A 22,955-nucleotide genomic window follows, 5' to 3' on the forward strand; every position below is an offset into this window, starting at 1 on the left:
CAGGCATAGGATAACATATGATAGAATAATAATCTCACACCAGCTTCACTTTCCTGATTTTCCTTTGGAGTGTAGGAAGGCTGTGACCTCCCTCTGTGATCACCTTCATCTATGAAATAGGTAATCGTGTAGTTTAAAGAACACACTGCTCACTTTGGAGAAAAATCCATGATTTAGGATTTCTGTGCACCAAACACCAGTTTAACTCTCTAAATGTTCTTATTGAATTTTATCTACAAATTTAAAAGGGGGGGGGGGGGGGGGGGGGGACCCCTGGAAAACATCAAATGTATTGAAGAAAATTTATTTTTAAGATAAACACAACAAAGAAAAATAAAGAAATAATATGGCATTAAAATTAGAAAATTTATTATTTGAAATAAAATAAATCCGAACGATAATGCACAAATATATATTCATGTGGTAGAAAACGCTTAAAATGTGACAAAATATTGACAAATTCAACGCACCACATGACTTCTGCTGCAACAACAGGAGGAAGAAGGTTCATCTCACAAATACAAAAAAAAGTTTGAATGAAAAATCATTTGAGGCAAAATAATTTGATCTGATGTTTGAAGCCTGATTCAGCTGCACTTTTACTGCCACGCGCTCATGCGTCACACTCAGGAGGAAATAAATCTTTAAAAAAGCAGTTCGATTAAAAATGTGATTCAGAGCCGAGAGCAAACGCTCACGTCAGGATTTAAATCTAAAAATGTTTCGATTACAAATATAAAAAATAAATAAAGTTCTGCTTTTATTAGTATATTTTTCCTTTTATTTTCCGGAGAGTCGCTGTGGGAAACCCCTGTGCTCTGAGCATGCGCAGAGCGCCGGCCAGCCCGCGGTAGTTGGAGGAAGTTTGGATGTTTGTTACCTGTACGCTTGGCGGTTTGTAACGTCACCTCACCGGCCTCAGGTGAGTTTCTGGCCCCCTTCTCCTCCTCCTAGCACTGATTGGAGGGCTACGTGAACCGCGTGCAGCTAAAAAAAAAACGAAAAAGAGAGCGCGCGCGGCGGGTAACCGCGAGTTTGAAGAGCAACTCAGGTGTTTTCAGGTGCGCTGTATAGGTTTCAGTTCGCTCCGGAGGGGTGTGTGTGATTGTTTGTTTTTTTGTTTTGATCAGTCTCTGCTCTCTTCCAGCAGAATGAGCTCCTCGGCTGATCTGGAGCAGCTGGCAGAAATCGGTGAGTGTGCAGCGGCTTTCCAGGTCCTGGTTTGTCAGGTGCTTTCCTGGAAACTTCTCAGCGCTTCCTGTAGTAATGGGAGGGGGGTGTTGTATTGACTCTGTGGTTGGTGAGGTAGCTCTGAGAGCTTTTCTAGTCGTGTTTGTGGCTGTGTCATGTAGATTGTAAAGCATACTCGGCTCTGCAGTAAGGTTGAATGTAAACAGAGAGGAGAGCAGATGTTTGCAGGCTTAGGGACGTGGTGATGTTCTACCCGGTGGTTAGCTGCATGATGGAGGGTCAGCTGCTCACAGTACATGTTCATACTGATGTTCTCTAATGAAGAGAAACGACAGACCGTCACAGACAGCGTTTGAGATGATCCACAGCAGGAGGTCCGGCTTTAATCTGCTGCTGCGTGTTTCACTCTCTTCAATGAAGTCTGAGTCGGCCTGAGAAGAGTTCAGATGTTAGGAGTCGGTGTTGCTGTCAGCCCACATTAATGTAACAGAGCAGCACATGGCTGTGCTTCACTGTGAGGTGCAAGGAAAATGATTCGTGGTGTTCAGAAGTTTTTAGTAAAAATCTGAGAAGCATGTGAGTTCAGCTGTCTGGAGCTCGTTTGTGAGTGCCTTGATTCGGGTCTAGACTTGTATCTGAGCGTTCCTCTGCAGCACCGTCTGTTTTACCTTTGTCCACCTTCTCATCTGCCTGCTGGAGACGAGCACGATGCTCTGTTAGGTTCATGTGCAGTGTTGGGTTTGTGTTTTGGTCTCATGTGACCAGAGCCCCTGCTGTGTGTCTTGTACTTGAGGCTGACTCTAGTCTTCTCAACATTCTTGTTCTTATGGATCTAAGTTCAAGCCTTTGACACTCTCTCACTCCATCCTTCTAAACAGACTTTCCTCTCTTGGCATCTCTGACACACCTCTAGCCTGCTTCCAATCATATCTCCTTGACCGCTCCCAGTTTATCCAACTTAAATCATTCTGCTCTCGTCTATTCCCAGTCACTGCTGGTGTACCCTAAGGTTCAGTCTTAGGCCCTCTTCTCTTCATAATATACATCCTCCCTCTTGGTACCATTTTAAAGTTGATCCCTACTTTCACTGTTTTGCTGGTAACATATATATATATATCTATATATCCCAGTTATATCTCTCCCACAGGTCCGATTCCTCCCTCCAACTTCTTCTATTTCAGATTACTTATCCCAGTTAAAATCCTGGTTCAGCTCCAACTTTCTTAAGCTCAATGAGGATAAAACTGAAATTCTACTTATTGGCACTAGATCCAACCTACTGAAGGCAAATCATTTCACTCTCACTATTGACAACTCCACAGTTTTCCCTTCACATCAGGTTAAGAGCCTTGGTGTTATCCTTGACAGCTCACTATCCTATAAATTGCAGACCAATGATCTCACCCGTTCACATCCTTCTCTTTCGACTCAGTCTGTGTCCATTCTTGTTCATAGTCTTGTTACCTCCCACAGTGACTATTGTAATTTTCTCTTACATGGTCTCACCCAAAAATCCCTTCATAAGCTTCAACTGTTTCAAAACTCCGCTGCCCGCATTATTACCAGAACCCCCTCCTACCAGCGCATCACCCTTGTCCTTCAGGAACTTCACTGGCTTCCTGTGAAATTCAGAATAGTATTCAAGCTTCTTCTGTTCACCTTCAAGGCCCTTCATAACCTTGCTCCTCCTTACCTTTCAGACCTGTTAAGCACCACCTCTTCTGCTCGCTCAATTCCATCTTTTTCTTCTAGCCAACTTGCTCTGCCTTCTTTTCGCCTCTTTCTGTGTGAACTTATTGTTTGTTTATTTTATCTTGTTTTTTATTGGTCTTAGTTTTGTCCTTGGGTGTCTTGAAAGGCGCTTTTAAATAAAACTTGTTGTTATTATTATTATGATTATTATAACTGATGACCTGTGGACAGACTGTGGATCTCAGCAGCTGCTCCACAGTGACTGTGTGCCTCTCAGCCATTGCTTACTCTTCCTGTGGATGACGGAGTGAGTGGATCTCTGTGAGGCTCTCAAAGCCTGAGATCTGTTTATAACCTCCGCTCCTTCAAACCCACCTGCTGTTTGTTCACTGCTGTTCTTTCAGGGACCTCTGAGGCTGTCACAGAACAGCTGGACAGAGGTGACCTGTTGGTGTCCTATTAGTGACCTGCGTTTGATCCAGGGGTCTTAGAGGAAAAGAGGCTGAAAATAAATGCACGCCACACGTTTCAGATTTTTATTTGTAGAAATGTTTGAACAGCATGAGTCATTTTCCTCTTCAGGTCATTGTCACTGTGCTGTCCGGTCACATAAATAACACACGTGTCAGTTAGACATGGATCGATGGAAGCACAGCGGTCTGAGTTGGCCTGCGGTCACAGGATGCTGGCACACTTTAAAACCTGCAGACGAAGCTTTCGGTTTCTCCAGCAGGAAAACTACAGCCCAGCGCCCTGGCTCTGATTGTTGGGCAGCTCCTGCTCGGGGCTAAAGTCGGCCTTTGTGCGCTTGGGTCACTTCCTGTCTGTTATCAACCTTGCTGTGTGTTTACAACAAACTTCCCGAGCACAGATTACAGCTCCAGTTTCCACCCTGATAATCACTGATCTCAGGAAGTCATCTCGGAAATGGGCGGAGCTACACGTTTGGAATTCAGAACTAATCACCGGTCATTTCTAAAAACTCAGCCAAAACTCAGGTGGTGATGATGGTGACGATGATAATGATGATGATGTGTGTAACTGTGTTTGGATAGTCTTTGTGAAGCTGTGTCTGAGGTTGGGACCTCGGAGGGCAGCCTGACTTGAACATGGAGACCGAGAGCAGCAGATAAGACCTTGATGAGGTCAGAAGGAGCAGGTTCCTGTTACCAGTCTGGCTCGAGTCTCATGAATGAGGCGAAGTTATCAGCTGTTGACCAATTAGAAACAGATCTTCTGATAGCAGAGAGACTGATGTTACAGAGAAAGCTAAGATTAGAAATTGTGAAACAGTAACTTCAGGTCTGTGACAGTAACGTCAGAGGAATGTCCAGAAGTGGAACTGTTCTATTCTGGAAGTCTGTGCTGTGACGGGGAAACACTGATGTGTAATTTCTTCTCCTCAGGTTCATAAATGAGCAATTTATCACGTGATTATTCTCAGGCTAAACTTTGACTTCTTCAAAGGAGAGGGGAGCAGCTTGGCGTCATATCAGGGTTATTAATCAGAATTTATAGCTCACACTGAAGCTGACGAGTGTCACGCCCACTTCACACTTTACTACAGACACAATGGTGAGGTCATTTTCCAGAGATCTGATTGGTCAGTTACTTTTTTAATCTCAAATATAACCAGTGGTTACATCTGCAGGTTTTTATTGTGAAGGATCTTCTGTTACTGACTAAATGTGGAAGCTCCTGATGGATCAGCTGATCAGTCAGCTGTAAAGGAAAACTTTAAAGAGTTCAAATGCACCTCAGACACACGCAGGCAGGCAGAGACACATACACACTCAATCAAACAGACAGACACTGTCTGTGTGAGTTACTCAGGTGGTTCTTCCTCTAACAGAGCTGCAGAAGGAGGAGGAGGGCAGTTGTGTCACAGACGGTCCATCAGCTCCTCCAGTCAGCACACCAAGTCTCGACCCCTCCCACCCGTATTACGACGTGGCTCGACACGGCATCATCCAGGTTTCGGGTAAGCTCCGCTTCAGTCAACCAGTTCAGAACGAGCCACCAATGCTAACGATCTGCTAATATTCTCGCCGTTTTTGGTTCCAGGGGACGACCACTACGGCAGGAAGCTGATTGTCTTTAGCAGCTGCTGCCTACCACCTTCGCACCAGCTGAATCACCGCCGCCTGCTCGAGTGAGTCCATGTTGCAGCCTGCCATGGTCAGAGACATACAGGTCCTCTGTGGTTGGTTTTCACAATGTTCTCTGTCTGCAGGTACCTGAAGTTCACACTGGACCAGTACGTGGAGATGGACTACATCCTGGTGTACTTTCACTATGGCCTGAGGAGCAGCAACAAGCCGTCTCTCAAGTGGCTACGAGAGGCTTACAGCGAGTTCGACAGGAAGTAGGTCACCTCAATTTCTTGTACTCTTTATGAGTCAAGTTCAGCGCTTTATTGCAGAGACCAGAACCTCAAGTTCAGGTCTGCTACAGAGCATGCTCAGTGTGACGTCAGAGTGTGTGGACCAGCTGCACCATCAGCTCCTATACAGCAGGAAACCCTTTCAGACCCTCCACAGTTTACTCCGAACTTCAGTCTCAGAGACGTTTTAGCGTTTCTGTGGAGAACTAGAACCTCCAGCTTTACTCCAGCCTTCAGTCAGAGGACGTAACAGCCACCGGGGTCTACAGGCTGGTCTGTCGATCAGTTTTGTATTCAACTCGATTCAATCAGATTCTATTTATTTGGACCTTTTAATTGTAAAAGTGCAAAAAATGACCTTTTAAAAAATGTGGTACCGGGCTCTGCACTGAGGGACATATCTGCACCTCTTTAGCTCTTCAAATGTGCTTAAAGTTGTGTTGAGGTTGTTAAGGTTCAAAATATTGGGGATGGAGACAAGAGAAAAAACCACAATAACAACACTGGTCCGGCCGGGTTGAGTCAAACGATGATTTAATGATCACACACGTGGGAGATGGACACTGATGCAGACAGCCTCAAAATCTCAAAATGGTGGAGCATTGCTCAAACTTTTATAACCTCTGGTGCCTCCACCTTATCATAAAAAGCCTAAACATTCACATGCTCTCTCTCACACAGCGCCTAAGCTACGACCTTGGCTCCCTGTTTATCTGCTCCTGCTGAAATGGGGCAGAAAACTCCAGCACACTCTGTTCTCTTCTACTCAGACAAATTAGACAATAACCTTCTGCGAACAGTATTTCTTATAACTCAGCAATATAATGCATCATAAAACAATATCATTCATTCACAACAAGTCAGCAATTTAATGTAATGCAAATCAGTTTAACTAATGCAATAGTTATCAGCTTCTTCTAATTCAGGAGAATAATGCAAACTAAAACTACATAATAATTCACAATCTTTAATTAGGGGTATAACATGGCATAAAATAATATCATAATTTTACAATTCCCCCTGATGAGGTCATTAGAATAATGACCTCACAAACACCCTGTAGCCCAATGTGGCCGGGTTCATCTCTTCTCACTCCTGAGGTCCTTTGTCCCCCTGACGGGCAAACCATATGTAAGATGATCTCTGTGTTTGCGCAAGTCAGGTGCAAGACAAACTATTACTACAAGGATAGCAGGTCCAGATGACACTCCCCTGTTCTCCCACAGCTTTATTTGGTGTTCCCTTATACCATTCAGACGTAGACTAGAACCTCTGTCCGAAGAGCTCTTAACCTTTATTTTATTGCTGCAGCTACCAGTGTCGTCCAGTTGGGTGATCCTCTGCTCTTAATTCTTCAACCTTAGGGGTTAGACAACCCTTCAGTCGTAACACAGATCAGGGGATTATTCTGCTCCGATTTCAAACAACGATCTGTGTATTCTCCAGAAAAAGGAACAGGAAGGTGTCCCCTTTTTGCCCAAAAGCCTCTCGAACTTCGTTGGTCTGGTGTTCCCGGATTTCCGCCAACCCCTTCATGGTTATTGCTGTGTTTATGGGATCCATCCTTTTGTGGTGACTAGCTGGAGCCCAAACGCCATGACCCTTGGACCCAGTTGATGTCTCGGCAGTCACTGTGTCTGACTCTGCTACGGAGGATCCTCGCATCTCTGTGACCTCGTCTGGTGTCTGTTCCTTTCTCTGTAAGAGACAGAAAACCAAAACACCTCTCTTCCTAACCCTAATAATCTAATGTTCTTATCTACTGACCTTCTAGTGATTCAGAATTGGTCTAAAACATTCAGAATGTCCCAGGGACTTATTCTAATCATATCTTATGTGTGTGTAAGCATGTTTGCATTTAGCCCTCCGCACTCAAGGCATTTCTTACACTTTATCAGTCCGGACAGTCACGCCGAACGAGGCTTCTGACCTTCAAAAGGCCGAGTGCCAACTCGTTATAAGCACATTTGCAAGGTGTGTCTGAAAATTATTGAAACCACTCTTTTTGACAAAAGACAAAAAATTAACAAATCTTCTAAACGCTATTCAGTTCATTTCAATGAGTAATGATTAAACATGAAAGTGATAGTTTATGCTTTTTCACTGATTCTCTAAAAGGTCCGTCTTCTCGGACCGCTATTAGCTTAAGCTTTACCATTCCTAAATTATTAAAGACACAAATGAAGTTATAAAATGTTCAAATAATCCTGGTTTGATGTTAAAGCTCAACCTTCCCCCCCTTTTTTGACACATTCCAATGTGTCAAATCAACGGAGCTAGAACATTCAAAAAAAAAGTTAGGCAGCTACAAAGTTTCCCAGACTCTTAAGGTGATCCGCGTGTAACGTTCTGACTCAGGTATTTAATATTTTAATAAATCTCGTTTAATTAACTGCCACTATTTAAACTAACCTTAAAGACATAATTTAAGAAAAGATCACAAAGAATAACATGATATCAGTGTTTTGTAAGCGCGTGCGGCCTTCTATGCTCGAAGCCTTTCCCCTCAATAGATCAGTCAGACATTCGCGCTGACTGTAGCTTTTAACCCTTATTAACTTGAGCACAACTCTACAATGAGCAACAAGTTGCAATATGTATAAAAATGATCATGGTTACACCTGCAATGAAAAATTATATCATTATCCTAACACCTGTAAATGGAAGATTCATCAGAAGTTATAACAATCACAGGAACACAGATGTTAGTATAAGGTCAAAAGCTTCAATAAATGATCATCGATGCAATGCTTGTCGCATGATTCTCATACAATAATAATGCTGACATTAAAATAACAGTATAACACCCCCTTTTGTCCCGTTTCACTTGACACCTAAACGTTTATAAATGCCTCTTTAATTCTTGATTTTATTTCCCCCTTTTCTCCCCTTACTGACCACAGCAGGGGGATCTTAGTTTTGAATCAGCCATGAATCCAGCTCACCTGATTCATCAGTGAGCTCCACCATCACTGGCGTCTGACAGGGTGGCGCTGCATACTCTTCCTTTAATATCACTATTTTCAACCTGTTAATGAGAGTGTTTAAACCTGAAGTCGACTACGTCCACAACAAGTCAATACAGCTATAAATGTGGCCAATTATCAATCTATTACCAATCAATAACAACAGATAACTTCTATTTTATGCATGCTTTTAATCAACCACTCACCCAGAGGATCTCCAATCCCAGCAAGTTCCTTCTCCTCCTTTAATGAGTCTGTCCTCCTTCCATGCCCTGGTAACCGGTCCATCCAGAGCCATATGATCTCAAATATACATACAACAAGCCAAACCACACCTTGGTCACACCAACCCCTTTCCACCCCCAAGATGTCCAATGCCACCCTAGTATGGACTGTCAAATGTGGCTTTAACGCTGACTGTTCTGACAATCCATCTCATACTTTTCCTGGTCAGATTTGCCAATCTCTGCACCAGAGTTTTAAACGTTTCGCCATTTTCATTAGGTTTTATCTTTTATCTAGTTTCGACTCCAGATTTTCAATTTTTTGCCAGTTGTAATTAGTTTTTACCAATTCTTTGCTAGTTTAGTCTAGTTTTTATTTTCTGAAAATCCTTAGTTTCAATTTAGTTTTATTTGTGTTTTACAAAAATTAAGTGTAACAAAATCCCAGTTCCATCATATCAGTCATGCTCTTCTAATTATCCTTGGGTATTGAGACTAATAACTATTAACTCTTGCCGCACCGAGTGGTCCTAATTTTGGTTAAAGTTAATTGATAACCTTTTGAAGGCGATTGTTTCACACCTTTATTTAGATGTCCCAGTCCTGTTATCTCGGGATACATCACGCTGCCTTATCTGGGGTTAGCTGTTTTCTTGGGATGCGAGTTAAGTGGGTGAGCTCTTCAACGAGGGGGAGCGTGCTCCCCCTGATGAGGTCTTCTAGGTAAGCTAGGTTAACCTTCTTGTGTGAGCTTTTCAAGTGCACTTTTAAGGTTTGTGGGATTTTTTGTTTTATAAATGTCCCTCAAGACCCCCTGATGACCCAGTAATTCATTTTTGCGCACTGTAGTACACATTTAGTTTTTTGCTTGTAGCTCTCATACTCTACTTGCCACTCCTCTAAGTCCTGATGTTTCTTAGAGAGGACAACAGTACCTTTAAAATTATGTCACATGTGTGGGGGTGTGGCCTTGCCAATTGTTTTTCCCACCTTTTCAAAATGGCTGGCGTGCCCACAAGCACATTTTATGGAAGAGAGAAAGGTAAGCTTGATATTTACATTTAAAATGTTTTGTTAAACTCAGATTTTTATTTTATTCAAAAAATAAACATCTGGTAAATAATTTCAGGGGTCTTTAAGAATTAGGCTCATTTACTTTCACAGGGAACATGACTAATTTATTAATGTGTGCTCTACACATTGGGACTTTATATTTATATTTATTTCACTTTTTCCTAATACCCAACTTTTGACCAAGGCGGAGAGAATTCTTAACACAATTATTAAGGGAGATTCAAACATAGATTTTTCAAAATATGAGAGGGTCAGGACCCACTAAGAGCCACAGAGAAGATTATCGAGATGCAGTGGCAGATGTAATAGAGAAAGACACAGGGCCACCTGGAATCTGTCGTCCTATCTGGTGCAAAACCAACATGTAGTAGAATCTGGAATTTTGATTTTGAGTTAAAAATAAAATATGGGTAAAATGCAGAAATGTTTTCCAGTAAAGAAAAAATAAGAGTCGCAATTATAGTTGAATCCATAACACCTAATTGTTTCTACGAGATCACGTCGTTGCTGAGAGTTATCAGTGATCTCAACGTGTGAAAGAACTCACAGTATCTGGGGTTTAAGCTCCTCTTGGCTGAGAAACCTGGGACAAACATGTGAACAAGACCTGAATAATACCAGTAATGAAGACTTCTCTCCAAAGATCAATAAAAGGAAGCCCCAATCTGATGAGAGTCTAGCAACATATGGTTCACTCCACTTGCCTGAAATGGTTAGCAGTCCAAGGCATTTCAGTTGTAGAATGATTGGGTACAACAATGAAACAGATGTGAGATGAGGGAAGTGCCAAATGTTCCTTTGTGTCTCCAAATAAAATCAGTACTTCCTCAGATATCCTAAATAAATTGACTTTTGTGAAATAGAAAGTTCAGTGCCATCACTTATTCCTAAACCAATAGTTTACAATTAGTGAAGTGTCAGTGACTTCTGGGTTGGTCCCTGATCTTCATCTTATGAGATTGTTATTTTAATAACACTTGATTCATTTAAAAGAAAAAAAAGAAAAAAGAAAAAACGAAAATATTTTCTCCCTGTTTTTTCTTATTCTCTGGGTCTCAGGAGGACATTACGTCCCTCTCCACTACAAGACTCTTGTTATGTCTACAAAACAGTCATATTAAAATCATCCTCAATTCTATTCTGGCGCTGTCTCCCGACTTTTCCTGACCTGATTCTGCGCGTGAACGGAGCAGCAACACAGACGACTCGACTAACGTACTACCTTAATTTCACTATAGCAGGGCACGCACACATCAATGCAACCAAACACATTTTGCTATAAATCCAGTTAATTTTAGTTAGTTTTGTGAACATTCAGTACAGTTTTAGTTAGTATTCCTTTTTGTTTTGATTTTATTACCGTTAACGCAAATTCTTTCCACTTCTACTTTTCGTTATTTCATTTGTTGTCTTTAATAATAATAATAATCTCCTCTGCACCCTTGAATAAACACCATTAACATGATCAACCTTTTGCTGCTTGTTATTTCACCATCTTATTGAATCAAATACTTCATGCTTATGTGGTTTACGACATTATATTTATCTAAATCTCCACTTTGTGTCTAAATGTTTGAAGAATTTTTGAGGGTCAAATTTTGAGAATTTGACCATAGTGAAAGTTATGGCGTTATCACCCCCTTTGGGGATTACCTTTTTCCAGTTTTGATGATATTCCTCCCCGTTCTTTATTTTTTTCAAGTACCCCTCTTCGGTGGCGAGAAACTGTTGGTGTGATCAAGCCTGTGCTGTAAAAACAAAAGCTCAGGACAGAACAGTCACCAGTCATGTACTTCATTCAAAATTAACAAATATCAAGCTTCATATTGATCCTCTGAGTGTAATGGTACATTTTAATTTGCACTTCTTAAAAACAATATTTTCTTTATTTTACTCTTGTTCTTGTGCAGCACCACCCCTCAGCACATGCCCCTGTTATTTTATCTTACTTTTAAATTGTTGACTACTTCAAGAGAGCGCCCAAAAGACGGGGACCAGTGTTTATCATTACATATCTCCATTTTGAGTGTGGCTGTCTATCATTCCCCTCTTATTCATAGACCTCGGTGGAGGTTTTTTTTTTGTTTGTTTGTTTTTTTCTAAAATTAATTGACTCTCTATAGTGACCCACTATGGTTAATAATAACATGCTCAGTCATGAGTGGGATCAAACCTTTTCTTCACTTTAGCATTTAATATTCCCAACAATATAATGTAATACCTTAATTAAAACACAGCTACTAAAACACAATTTCCTTAATGCAAACATCAGTAGCTCAAAATTAGCAACCAAAGGGTTCAGTCTGCAGTTCACACTGCTGTGAAGCTACAGCTCTTTGGTCTCTGTCATTCTTCTGTTCTTGCAGACAAAACAAAGCAAAACAAAACATCCACCCTTCTTTTACAGGCTGGGTGAATTGTCTGTGGACATTCAATAATCCTAAAGTCAGCACCGTTTTTGTCTCAGTATCAAGTCAGTTAAACTTTTAGTCGTCAGTCCATGACTTTTAGTCGTCAGTCATATGCATACATCCACACACATTCATACCAAAAGTTGCTGATAATGGAGTCTCACGCGCAGCCTATTCGAGGCTCCATCACCAGCAAGATGACGTCATCATTTTAAAGGAAACAGCTCCTTGTTTGTTTTTCCTTCTTTGGACTGGATTGACTCGCTGCAATCCTTTTAGGCTTCAGGATCAGTGTCCCATATAAGTGAATTTTCTCCCAAGCTCATTATAATCATGGAGAAAAAATACTTTGTGACTGTTTTCAATAAGAATATTTTATAGCGCTTTAAAGTTCAATCTCTCAGGCCTGGATTAAAGAGCTGATTTGTTAAATCAGGAACTCACAAAATACCAAAATATCACCACCGGTGGATCACACCTCTCAGATGTTCTTATCTCAGTGCACTGTAACAAAAGCAAAAACAAACGTAAACAATAAAACACTCATATAATAACAGATACTGGGGCCCATTGCAAACCTGTCCAACGTTCAAACCATCTTTCTCTCTCTTAGAGAAAGAGAACAATCCAAACCTCACTGATAGAATCAACCTAGTGTCAAACAAAACCCAAAGATCAACCAAAACTCCTTTTTGCACCAACAAAACATGTTGGATTTACTTGACTCAATAGTGGACACTAGTTACACACCAACTCTTTACTTTGGCAAAAACGTAAACAACTAAGTTGAATCAACACAACCTTTTCATAATCTCTTCGAAATAAAACTCACACCATTCATTCATCATTTTCGCTCTGTACCACTGCTCCTTGTTAGACTGTGTGAAGCACAGTAAACAATTCAGTGGAGGCTTTGAGCCATAAACAGACATCACGCACAGACATTGTTTTCATTATCAAAGTGCTTCAGACCATGTCCTCTAAATCTACACAAATGCCCTCTGCGTGGCATGAAATACATTTAAGCAATAAATAATCAATCTGTTCTTGCTGTTGTAACCAACTCCGTATTTGGATGTTTGTGTGCAGCATTTGTTAGTAAAGCATTCTTCATTGCATCAGCGTGTGTGTGTGTGGATCACTTCTCAGTTCATTGAATCAACATTTTAATTTGTGTGTGTGTGTGTGTGTCATTTCTCCCTCAATCAACGAGTGCATATGTTCATATGTATGTTTCTTTTCACTCTGAGTCGGTGCATGTAGATGTGTGTGTTTGTGTGGGTGTTTGTGTTCATCACTTTCCTGTTGTAGTGTTCTGGGTAAACCACGGCCTGAAGCGTGCCCTGGGTCCTGCCCTCCTCCTTTTCAGTCTGTTTGCATCCATTGGTGCTGCTGCTCAGAGTTCTGTCCATACTGGTTCTGGCCCCAATTGAGGCAGTCCTTTTCTCCAGTGTCCAGCATCTTCTCCTTATTTCGCTCCTCCTTAACTTGACCCTTTTGCTTCGGTCTTCCTTCAGGGTTTTGATACGCAGCTCAATTGTCTGGATGTCCGTTTGTTGCTTGCAGAAGTACGACTGCTGTCCGTTTGTTTGCAGGTGGAACGGCTGACATCCAGAAGGTGTATAGGAGAGTCTGCAGCTTCCACCTCCCCAGTGGAAGACCTCAATCTTTGTTCTGTTAGTTTTACACAGGCCTCAAGGCTCTCTGGGATCCCTTCTTGCACTCTCAAGCCCACGGCTGAGGTCGTAGTCGTGGTCCCATTCCAGGGGAATGGAGTCCATGGTTGTTTGGGTGTCTCGGCCCGAGCGTTCAGTCCAGAGCTGGGCAGCCCAGGACGCTGAGCGATCGGAGGACGGCAGAGGCGACAGGAAGCCATCCCCCTAACGTTCGCTCCATAGCAGACCGGACAAATCACACTGCTCATCTAGCTCCAGGATGCTCCGGCCTGATTTCAAGTCCGGTGTCTTGGACTCCAAGCCTGATGGGTTCGATTTTCAGCTAGCTCCTCCTGGGCCATGCTCAGTTTCTGCTCTGATGCCTCGAGGTCTTATTGAGGGCAGAAACCTCAGAGTCTTTTCCGCAGAAATCAGATTTAAGTCCATTGATGTTTTCCTTGCTTTGCTCCACGGCCTTTTGCGGCTCTGCTGTTCGGCTCTTCTCAGAGGTCAGCTCCTGGCCGAGCCCCGACACCTGTGCCTTCAGCTTATTTTCTCCTGGTGTTTTGTCCATTCTGAGGTGCCTCCTGACCTCAGTTACTCCTTCTGTCTCTGGCACGCCCTTTTTGCTGCCCGATGGTCATTGTTGGTCCGTCACTGTCCTGCACAGTTTTAATGCAGAGTGGTTAAGGTCAGCATGGTTTTGCTCGGCCTCACTTTTCATCTGGGCTTAATGGGCGTCTCGTCACAGCTCTGTCAGCTGAAGCTGTCTTTTTCCATATGGCAAGAATGTAAAGAGTGTGTGAGAGGGGTGTGTCCAATCAGGCACAATGCTGGTGGCTTTGCGAGTGCCTCGTTTTCCAAATCCAGATGTTTATTTGTCACGTACACAGCAACAGAGAGAACAGTCTGTTGTTGGGATGGCTGAGCTCCTTCACGATCTTCCTGGTCTTGGTCCAGCACCGCCTGCTATAGATTGAGTGCAGGTCAGGGTGCTCGGAGCGGATGGTGCGCTCAGCTGATTGCACAACCCTCTGTAGTGCTTGTCTGTCCGGCATGGTGCTGTTCCCGAACCAGACAGTGATATAGCTGCTCAGGATGCTCTCAATAATTCCTTTATATAAGGTGGTCAGAATCGGTGGTGGGAGCCGGGCCTTTCTCAGTCTTCTCAGAAAGAAAAGACGCTGACAGAAATCTCCCCGTGTAGTGAAACGGGCCTTGGATTACCGCTCTCCGTCTCTGCTGCATGAGATCATTTTCCTGCAGCACTGTTGACATTTTCAAGTTGTTGTTGCGGGTTCAGCTGCTTTAGCATTTGGTCAGGGTCACATCAAAGATGGTAGAGGAGAGAGCAAAGATGGTAGAGGGGAGAGCAGGAGTCCAGGGTCAGCCTCGGCTTTTCCGGGCCGACAAAGCAGCCTGTAATCAAGCATAAAGAGAAAAAACAAAACAAAAACAAAACAAACGAACAGGAAAATCATGTTGTATTGGCTGTGTTACTCAGAGAGGGGAAAAACAACGGGACCAGGCCCTGTGTCAGCCTTCTCTCCCCCCTTTTTTTTTTTTTTTTTTTTTTCACCATATAATCCTCTCATAACCCACCAAGCTGACAGGACAACACAGGTACATGTTAAAATTCTTAAGATCATGTTTAAAGCACAAAAATGGAATTTTCTTTCATTCAGTAATCACTTGTATTAATCAATCAGAAGAAAACATGTCACAATTTGACTTTTATTAACCACTAAATTTGTCGTGTTATCACTGGTTGTGATTTTTTTTTTTTTTTTTTTTTTGAAGTTAAGTTGTTGTCCTGCAACCCAGAGGGTTTATTTGTTAGTAGTGGATAAACTTTATTGTGTAACGGCGGGTGTATGTTAAGTTTCACTGCTTTAAACTTGCTGGAAAATCTTCACGTGTTCATGGGTGTAAGCTGTTTCTTCATTGCGTGTATGTGCGTTTGTACATGGGCTAATTTAACGTTTTTTCTCAAACGAGGCATTTCTCTAGCACGTGCCTCTCTCTCACATTTCTCTGCTTGTGTGTTTTTGTTTCACCTTCTTGTTGTGATGCTCCAGGCGCCTTCCCAACCTCCACAAGTCTGTTGGCCGCAATTTTATGTGTAAAACTTCTCTTAATTTCTCCTTTAATTCTCTGCTAGCTGCTGTCTTTTCCACAGCTGCTGATTCTTGCTGAGTTTGGTTTCCATTACTATAATTTTGCTTCGGCCGCCGTGCTTGTGGGGGCAGTTGGTCCAGCCCCATAGCCACCTGTATCAACACACTGAGAGATTTATTTAATATCATTTTCATCACTGTTAAATAGACTAGCAGGCAAGACGCCCACCTTTGCACTGCAGACTACATGCCAGTCTCCCAACACACTCCTCTCTGAGTTTCCGCTTTAAACTCCAACATCATTCACACCCTAGTCATTCAAAACCTTATTTGTAGTATCATAATCAGCAAAATCAGCGTTTTACTTACAGGCATGTATCATTGTTTGCAAATCAAAATTATAAAACTCAAAAACACGCTAAACAGGAAGCAAAGTCCTCTGTGCGCGTCACAGCTCATTTGCATGTTCACACACCGTCTAAAAATAGCTCGCAGCGCTGCAGTGCGCTGTCGTCACACACAGGGTCACACAAAGCTCAGACAAAACTCTTTTATTTTATATTACAAAGACGTCTTATATTCACAATCACTGACAGGCCTGACAGATTCAGCACCTAACAAATTTCGACAAATTTAAAATAACGGGTCTCACCGAAGAAAGTCCAACTTTTTTGTAGTCAATCAAACAGTATCTGTTACTTCTGGGAACAGTTTCTGACCTAACTTCTAAATCCCTAACTCAATTTAACTTTGTCCAAACAAGCACATGACACCATTTAAAACGGTGAGGAGATTCTAACTCCTAGCTTATTTCGGGATGCCCTGTACCCCACAGTTAAAGCCAAACTGAACTACCCCTGTTCGCCGACAGGTCAAGACCGCGCGTCCACGGCCAGGAGGGGGCGTAACCCCCGGGCTATGTGCTTCTTAGCAGACTTCTGGGCTGCCGTCCTATAATAATTTTCACCTAACCGATTTTGAGAAATTTTACCATAACGGGTCTCACCGAAGAAAGATAACTTTTTTACGACCAATTAAACAGTCTCTGTTACTTCTGGGAACAGTTTCTGACCTAATTTGTAAAACTATTAACCAGTCTCTGTTACTTCTGGGAACAGTTTCTGTCCTAATTTCCCTACCAAACTACCTGAGCCTTCAGCTCAATATCCAGGGACTCAAACCCAACATTCTCTGTTACTTCTGGGAACAGTTTCATATTTCTTCAACTTCATTAAATACTCTTAAGCAACTTTAACTGCATAACACACGGTGATTCTCATCAAAATCAAAACAGACACTCTACCAGTAATTTCAGTGAGTAGACTTTAATTTAGTCATATCCAATTTGGCACATTTTGGAAATAATTCAACAGGTAGTGCCTTACCTTTAGATAAGCCGGCTTTTGTCCACTCAAATCAGACCACTGGCTCGTGCCTGTCCGTTCGACAACCTCGGACCGTCCAAACTTTTAAATTCCACCCCAATACCACAGGACGAGCCCCCAAGCTGTTAAGGTTCAAAATATTGGGGATGGAGACAAGAGAAAAAACCACAATAACAACACTGGTCCGGCCGGGTTGAGTCAAACGATGATTTAATGATCACACACGTGGGAGATGGACACTGATGCAGACAGCCTCAAAATCTCAAAATGGTGGAGCATTGCTCAAACTTTTATAACCTCTGGTGCCTCCACCTTATCATAAAAAGCCTAAACATTCACATGCTCTCTCTCACACAGCGCCTAAGCTACGACCTTGGCTCCCTGTTTATCTGCTCCTGCTGAAATGGGGCAGAAAACTCCAGCACACTCTGTTCTCTTCTACTCAGACAAATTAGACAATAACCTTCTGCGAACAGTATTTCTTATAACTCAGCAATATAATGCATCATAAAACAATATCATTCATTCACAACAAGTCAGCAATTTAATGTAATGCAAATCAGTTTAACTAATGCAATAGTTATCAGCTTCTTCTAATTCAGGAGAATAATGCAAACTAAAACTACATAATAATTCACAATCTTTAATTAGGGGTATAACATGGCATAAAATAATATCATAATTTTACAAGGTGCAGCAATGAGTCCTGAGGGGTGCGTCAGGGTCGATTCTACCTGTTCACCTGTCTCTGAGAAGTGGTATCGGTCAGGTTACCGTGGTATCACGATCCGTCAGGGAGAGCCACAGATCATGGACCGAGAACCAGACTGCTCATTTTAGTGGATTATTCAGCAGGTGTGTTCACATGTGTTTCAGGTACAAGAAGAACCTGAAGGCTCTGTACGTTGTCCATCCCACCAACTTCATCCGAATCGTCTGGAACCTTTTCAAACCTCTGATCAGGTACAGATGTACCTGAGCACACCTGAGGCTTAGCAGGAAGTTCTCTAGCTGCTCTCGGTCACGCTGCAGCTGATTCTTCTTCTTCTTCTTCTCTTCTTCTCTGTTTGCAGTCACAAGTTTGGGAGGAAGCTGACGTATGTGAACTACTTGGCTGAGCTTCGGGAACACCTGAACTACGAGCAGCTCTTCATCCCTCCAGAAGTGCTCAGGTCAGTGCTCCTCGGCTCGGACGCCCAACGGCTCGGACGCCCAACGGCTCCTCACCGTGTTTATCGTCTCTCCACAGACATGACGAGGAGCTGCGAGCGACTCAGAAAGGAGGACCCCCGCCCTCTGTGAAAACACCCCCGCCCCGGCCCCCCCTGCCCACCCAGCAGTTCGGCGTTAGTCTGCAGTAGTGAGTGTCACTCTGTAGTTTAGTCGATCGCTAACGAGCGGTTTTAATCAATGAAACATGTTTTCTGACAGCATCAGAGAGAAGAACCGAGAGGCCGTCATCCCACCTGTGATGACCCAGACTGTCACATACCTGAAGGAGAAAGGTGAGGCTTCATCTCAGAACAGTGAGTTCAGGGTCACCTGATCCAGTTGAGAGCTCTGTCTGGATAGTCAGATAAAGTGAGGTCAGTAAGGTGAGACCTGTGATCAGAGTTTGTGAGGAGATGATCTGCAGTCGACTGTAAACCGGAGAAAAACGTTGTCAGCTGATGTCAGTGAATGCATCACGGTGTGTTTCAGGTCTGAGGACTGAGGGGCTCTTCAGGCGATCGGCTCGGGTTCAGCTCATTAAGGAAGTACAGAAACTCTACAACCTGGGTGAGTGGGGTCTCCCTGCCTCAGCAGAAGGGGCTCTCAGATCGTCATAAAAAAAAAAAAAACAGACAGGAAGTCATGCTGAGGCCAATGTTGCATTAAATGAACTTCCTGCCGTGCGAGGTGACGCCTTCAGATGGAGATAACTGTGAGAAATGGGAAACAGCTCGTGTTCATGAACGTAACATTTAAGATCAGCATGATCACAGATCAATCTCCAGGTGATCAATCGATCACAGCTGCTCCTGGTGATTCTGATTCATGATTTTACTGTACTGCTCATGCAAAAAAGCTCTTCAATCCTTTTTCCACTCATATAAGCTACACTGCTGTAGTTCCAATTTATTAATGTTATTTTATGAAGTTTGATTATATTTATCTTATGTATTATTTTTTGTTTCTTGTAGTTTGATTCAAATATTTGTTTTTGTTTCCATTTTTTCTATTGGACTATTTTTTATTTTATAAAAAATATCTTATTTTTTATTTTATTTTCATATCTTCATTTTTAAAATTTGTGGATAAATTTGAGTTCAGGATCTGTGAAAAATAGCATTGTCAATAAAGTTAACTTTATTTAAACTCATGCAGGGAAGCCGGTGAACTTCGAGCAGATAGGAGATGTGCACGTTCCTGCCGTGATCCTGAAGACATTCCTCAGAGAGCTTCCTGAGCCATTGCTCACCTTCCGGGTCTACAGCCAGGTCCAGGAGCTGCTCCGTGAGTCCCGCACTTCCACATTTGTGCAGGAGAAGAAGAAAAAGGGGCTGTGTTCTCTAGAGACTAAAGTGGTTTTTGATTGGTTACAGATGTGGAGAGCAGTCTGCGGGTGACCCGATGCAAACAGATCGTCGAGAGTCTACCTGAACATAATTTCATTGTGGCAAAGTACCTGCTGTGCTTCCTGCACCAGGTGAGTCACAGCTCAGATGAGCATGAGAAGCACCAATCAGGAGGTGATCGATCAGACACACAAACAGCTGATTGGAGCAAACAGATTTTTATTGCTGTAAAGTTGAGACTGTAAACGGAGATGGCTGGTCAGATTTGTAAAATGAAGCAGTCTCAGCAGCTGATTTACATACTTGTGACGTCACATATGAAACGACTCAAACAGCAACGCCTTCGAATATGGAAATAAGTTACAATAAAAATCATCTTAAATATACAAAAACATCATTTGATCTGTCGGACTTGTTTGTGTATCGGTGACTTTACTCTAACAGTGAGACACCACTGCCACCAGCAGGTCAAACTGAATGCTGCAGCACCTTTCCAGTTTGTTGATGTCTTTTCTCTGTTCCGTCTCTCTCGCCTGTGCGGCGCCCCCTTCAGGTATCTCAGGAAAGCATCATAAACAAGATGTCTCCATCTAACTTGGCGTGTGTTTTTGGCGTGAACCTGGTCTGGCCTCGTCACGGCTCCATCTCCCTGACCGCTTTGACCCCTATCAACATCTTCGCTGAGCTCCTCATCGAGCACGTCCACACAGTGTTCGGCTCCCGCTGCCCACCTGCACAGGTGATGCCCTGAAGGACGGCGGCAACTGTTTTTTTTTTGTTGTTTTTTTTAACTCTTATCGTTTTTAAAAAGGTCAAATGCAAGGTGAACCTCCAAGCATGAACCTTCACGTTTGGACTCATGATGGTGATGTTACTGGTTTTATTTATAGTTTAAGTGTTTCATCTTTAATGAAGTAATAACACTGGAGGTGATCTGATTGGACGAGAAGCTGGAATCCGTTTCCATGTTTGTGGTATTTTGTGTTTCTGTCGAGTGTAGACCGCCAAATGTAAAAACTGATTGCAGTAAGTTTTGTTTTTGTAACAACCTCAAACCCTCAGAGCGCCGTCTTCATCAGGTTTGTACAGACAGAATGTTTTCCTGATAGAAGACACCCAGAGGTTTATCTTTTATATGTACCTTTATATGTGATAAATTCTCTGCTTTCACCTGTTTTTGTTTAGATTTTATTTTCCCACTGTTGGACTTTACGCATTATTGTAGAAAAAAGGTTGGTTGATGCTGAGCAGCTTCGTCCAAGAAGTGTATGTTCATTAGCCAATGAGCATGCAGGTACACGGTCAGCTTGCCCCATTTTCTGTCCCCAATTTAAATTCAGCCGATCTCACCTTCAGCCTCTCCTGAGGTCACTTTACCTGTAACTGCTCAAACTGAGCACGCTCTTATTTCATTGTGAGCCTCAAATTCAGAAAGTTCTGCTTCACACTGAGCAGAAATCAGAATCCTCATCTACAATTGAGTAAAATCCGAGCCTGAGGAGACCCGTGCGCAGGTGAGTTCAGGTTCAGCCCTCGGCTTTCTGGTGTGAAGGTGATTCATTCCTGCTCTGAACCACGTTTTCTTCAGATAAGAGGTGAACGTGAACCTTCAGGTGGTCTGAGAGCTGGAGGAGGACCACCAAAGCAAAATCCTCATCAGTGAGTCAGCTGCTAGGAAACACAAGGGCTGGACTTTCAAAATAAGAGCAGACTGTAGAGAAACTGCTAAGAATAAAACAAATTTGAGCCGTTTTTATTCTTGAATTTTGTTTATTAATGATTAAATTTTTCGTAAGAACTTGGTACAAAAAGGTGAGACTACTCTTTAACCATTTACCACCTTCCATCAATCCGCTTTTTAATGCATCATAAAGAAGAAAAACTACATTGGCATATTTAAGACAAACACTTTCCTATACACACTATCCACTGGACAGTCCCCTTATCAATGACAAAGAAAACTTCTACTTCCACAGCCAACACACACTTCACTTCCATCTAAACACCCTCGTATCGCCGTCGCCGCCGCCTCGTGGTTAAAATAATACACCGAAGCGAGAAGTCAGAATGCAGAACTGGCAAACAATAGAAAATCCAATGTTCTGTTTTCTCGTTTTGCTCCTCCATAAAAGAATATAAAAATGTTTTTGTTCAAATGTCGACTCGTGTATTAAAATAGATCTGTTTAAGCACTGCACAGTTTCTCCCGGAGAGGATTTCTAGAAACGGATGAAGAGGTTCGCTCGCAGGGACAGGTTTGTTCATTTTAAAGGGGCGGAGCATGGACGTGGCACAGAGCGCTGATATGGTTTCCTTCTGGTTTTATTTCCCTACTCGATATGCATCACATGGCATCATTCACGTCACCCTCAAAGATTTAATCTTATGTTTTTACACTTTACTGAAGGTTCGTCTCAAATTCAGAGCCAGGAAGAGTTTAGTTCAAGAGTTAAGTTACGTTAAGCTCTAATATCCACCAGAGGCAGCAGCAGTGAGTCAGTAAAAATAAACATGTTTACAGCCTGATACAAAAACTGTTGGTCTCTTTAGATAATTTCCCCCATTATAACAACTGTATGAAACTTTTGATACAGAATAAAGATAAGTGGAAGTAAAAGAGATGAATGAGTGTCTCCATATGCAGATGACAGTTTTGTATACTGGAGAAGAAGGAGACGTAACAGTTTGAGGTTCATATCTGGAGTCAGAGACAAACAACTGTAAGGGGAAGAAAGTTTTTATAACTCAACTGTTTTAAACTGTATTAAGGTTTAAAGTTTGCAGTTCGCGGGACCTCTTTGACTGGCAGGTGATGGTGGTGGCTGTAGCTACTAGCTGTCTCCTAGGCCTCACCTCAGCCAACTGGAGTCTGGACTGGACCAAATTTGTGCTGTTGGTGCCTTTTAAACAATATGGCTGCTGTGAGGTTAACAAAGTTAGTGAAAAAAAAGGTGTTGATGACCTTTTGTGTTGACTAATAATGCAGGAGCATAAACTGAACCGTTTTATTTTGAAAGGGCTGAATCCAAGACTTCATTAGCTAAGGTAGCCACACAGATCCCCGTGCATCTCTTCGTCAATGTGCTGCTTTCCTCTGATGTAAAACATTTTATTTGCACCAGGACTCACTAACCTGAGCACATGGTTCAGAGATCAGCACTTTGGGGTCAGAATTTAGGAAAATTCTTTCCTTCCAGGCTCTGTAATCGGACAGAGCTCTTATTCTGAAAAACTACTTGTTCATTTGACGATGGAGAGAACGACGGACGCAGGAAAATTTGGTGCTGAGAGACGTTCAT

The 22,955-nt window shown here is 42.5% G+C and overlaps 1 protein-coding gene across 3 annotated transcripts; it reads left to right on the plus strand.

The window, feature by feature from the left end:
* Positions 1–833: 833 nt before the first annotated feature.
* LOC146649584 (rho GTPase-activating protein 8-like) lies at positions 834–22,044 on the plus strand. 3 transcript variants are annotated; one of them, XM_085387752.1, is made up of 13 exons: positions 834–922; positions 1,151–1,191; positions 4,736–4,864; positions 4,948–5,035; positions 5,117–5,248; positions 17,975–18,061; positions 18,172–18,270; positions 18,348–18,458; positions 18,530–18,603; positions 18,800–18,877; positions 19,466–19,594; positions 19,684–19,787; positions 20,210–22,044. In XM_085387752.1, the coding sequence occupies exons 2-13, from the start codon at positions 1,152–1,154 to the stop codon at positions 20,405–20,407; spliced, it is 1,269 nt and encodes a 422-aa protein (XP_085243878.1). In that variant the 5' UTR covers positions 834–922; position 1,151; the 3' UTR covers positions 20,408–22,044. The 3 variants fall into 3 exon arrangements, with proteins under 3 accessions (XP_085243878.1, XP_085243879.1, XP_085243880.1); XM_085387753.1 differs by having other exon boundaries at positions 840–922; positions 1,148–1,191; XM_085387754.1 differs by lacking the exon at positions 834–922 and adding an exon at positions 963–1,061.
* The last annotated feature ends 911 nt before the right edge of the window (positions 22,045–22,955 follow it).

Source organism: Rhamphochromis longiceps, linkage group LG17, assembly GCF_057381845.1.
Source record: "Rhamphochromis longiceps isolate RC_006_pf linkage group LG17, R_longiceps_female_GT1.1, whole genome shotgun sequence".
Taxonomy (NCBI): Eukaryota; Metazoa; Chordata; class Actinopteri; order Cichliformes; family Cichlidae; genus Rhamphochromis; species Rhamphochromis longiceps.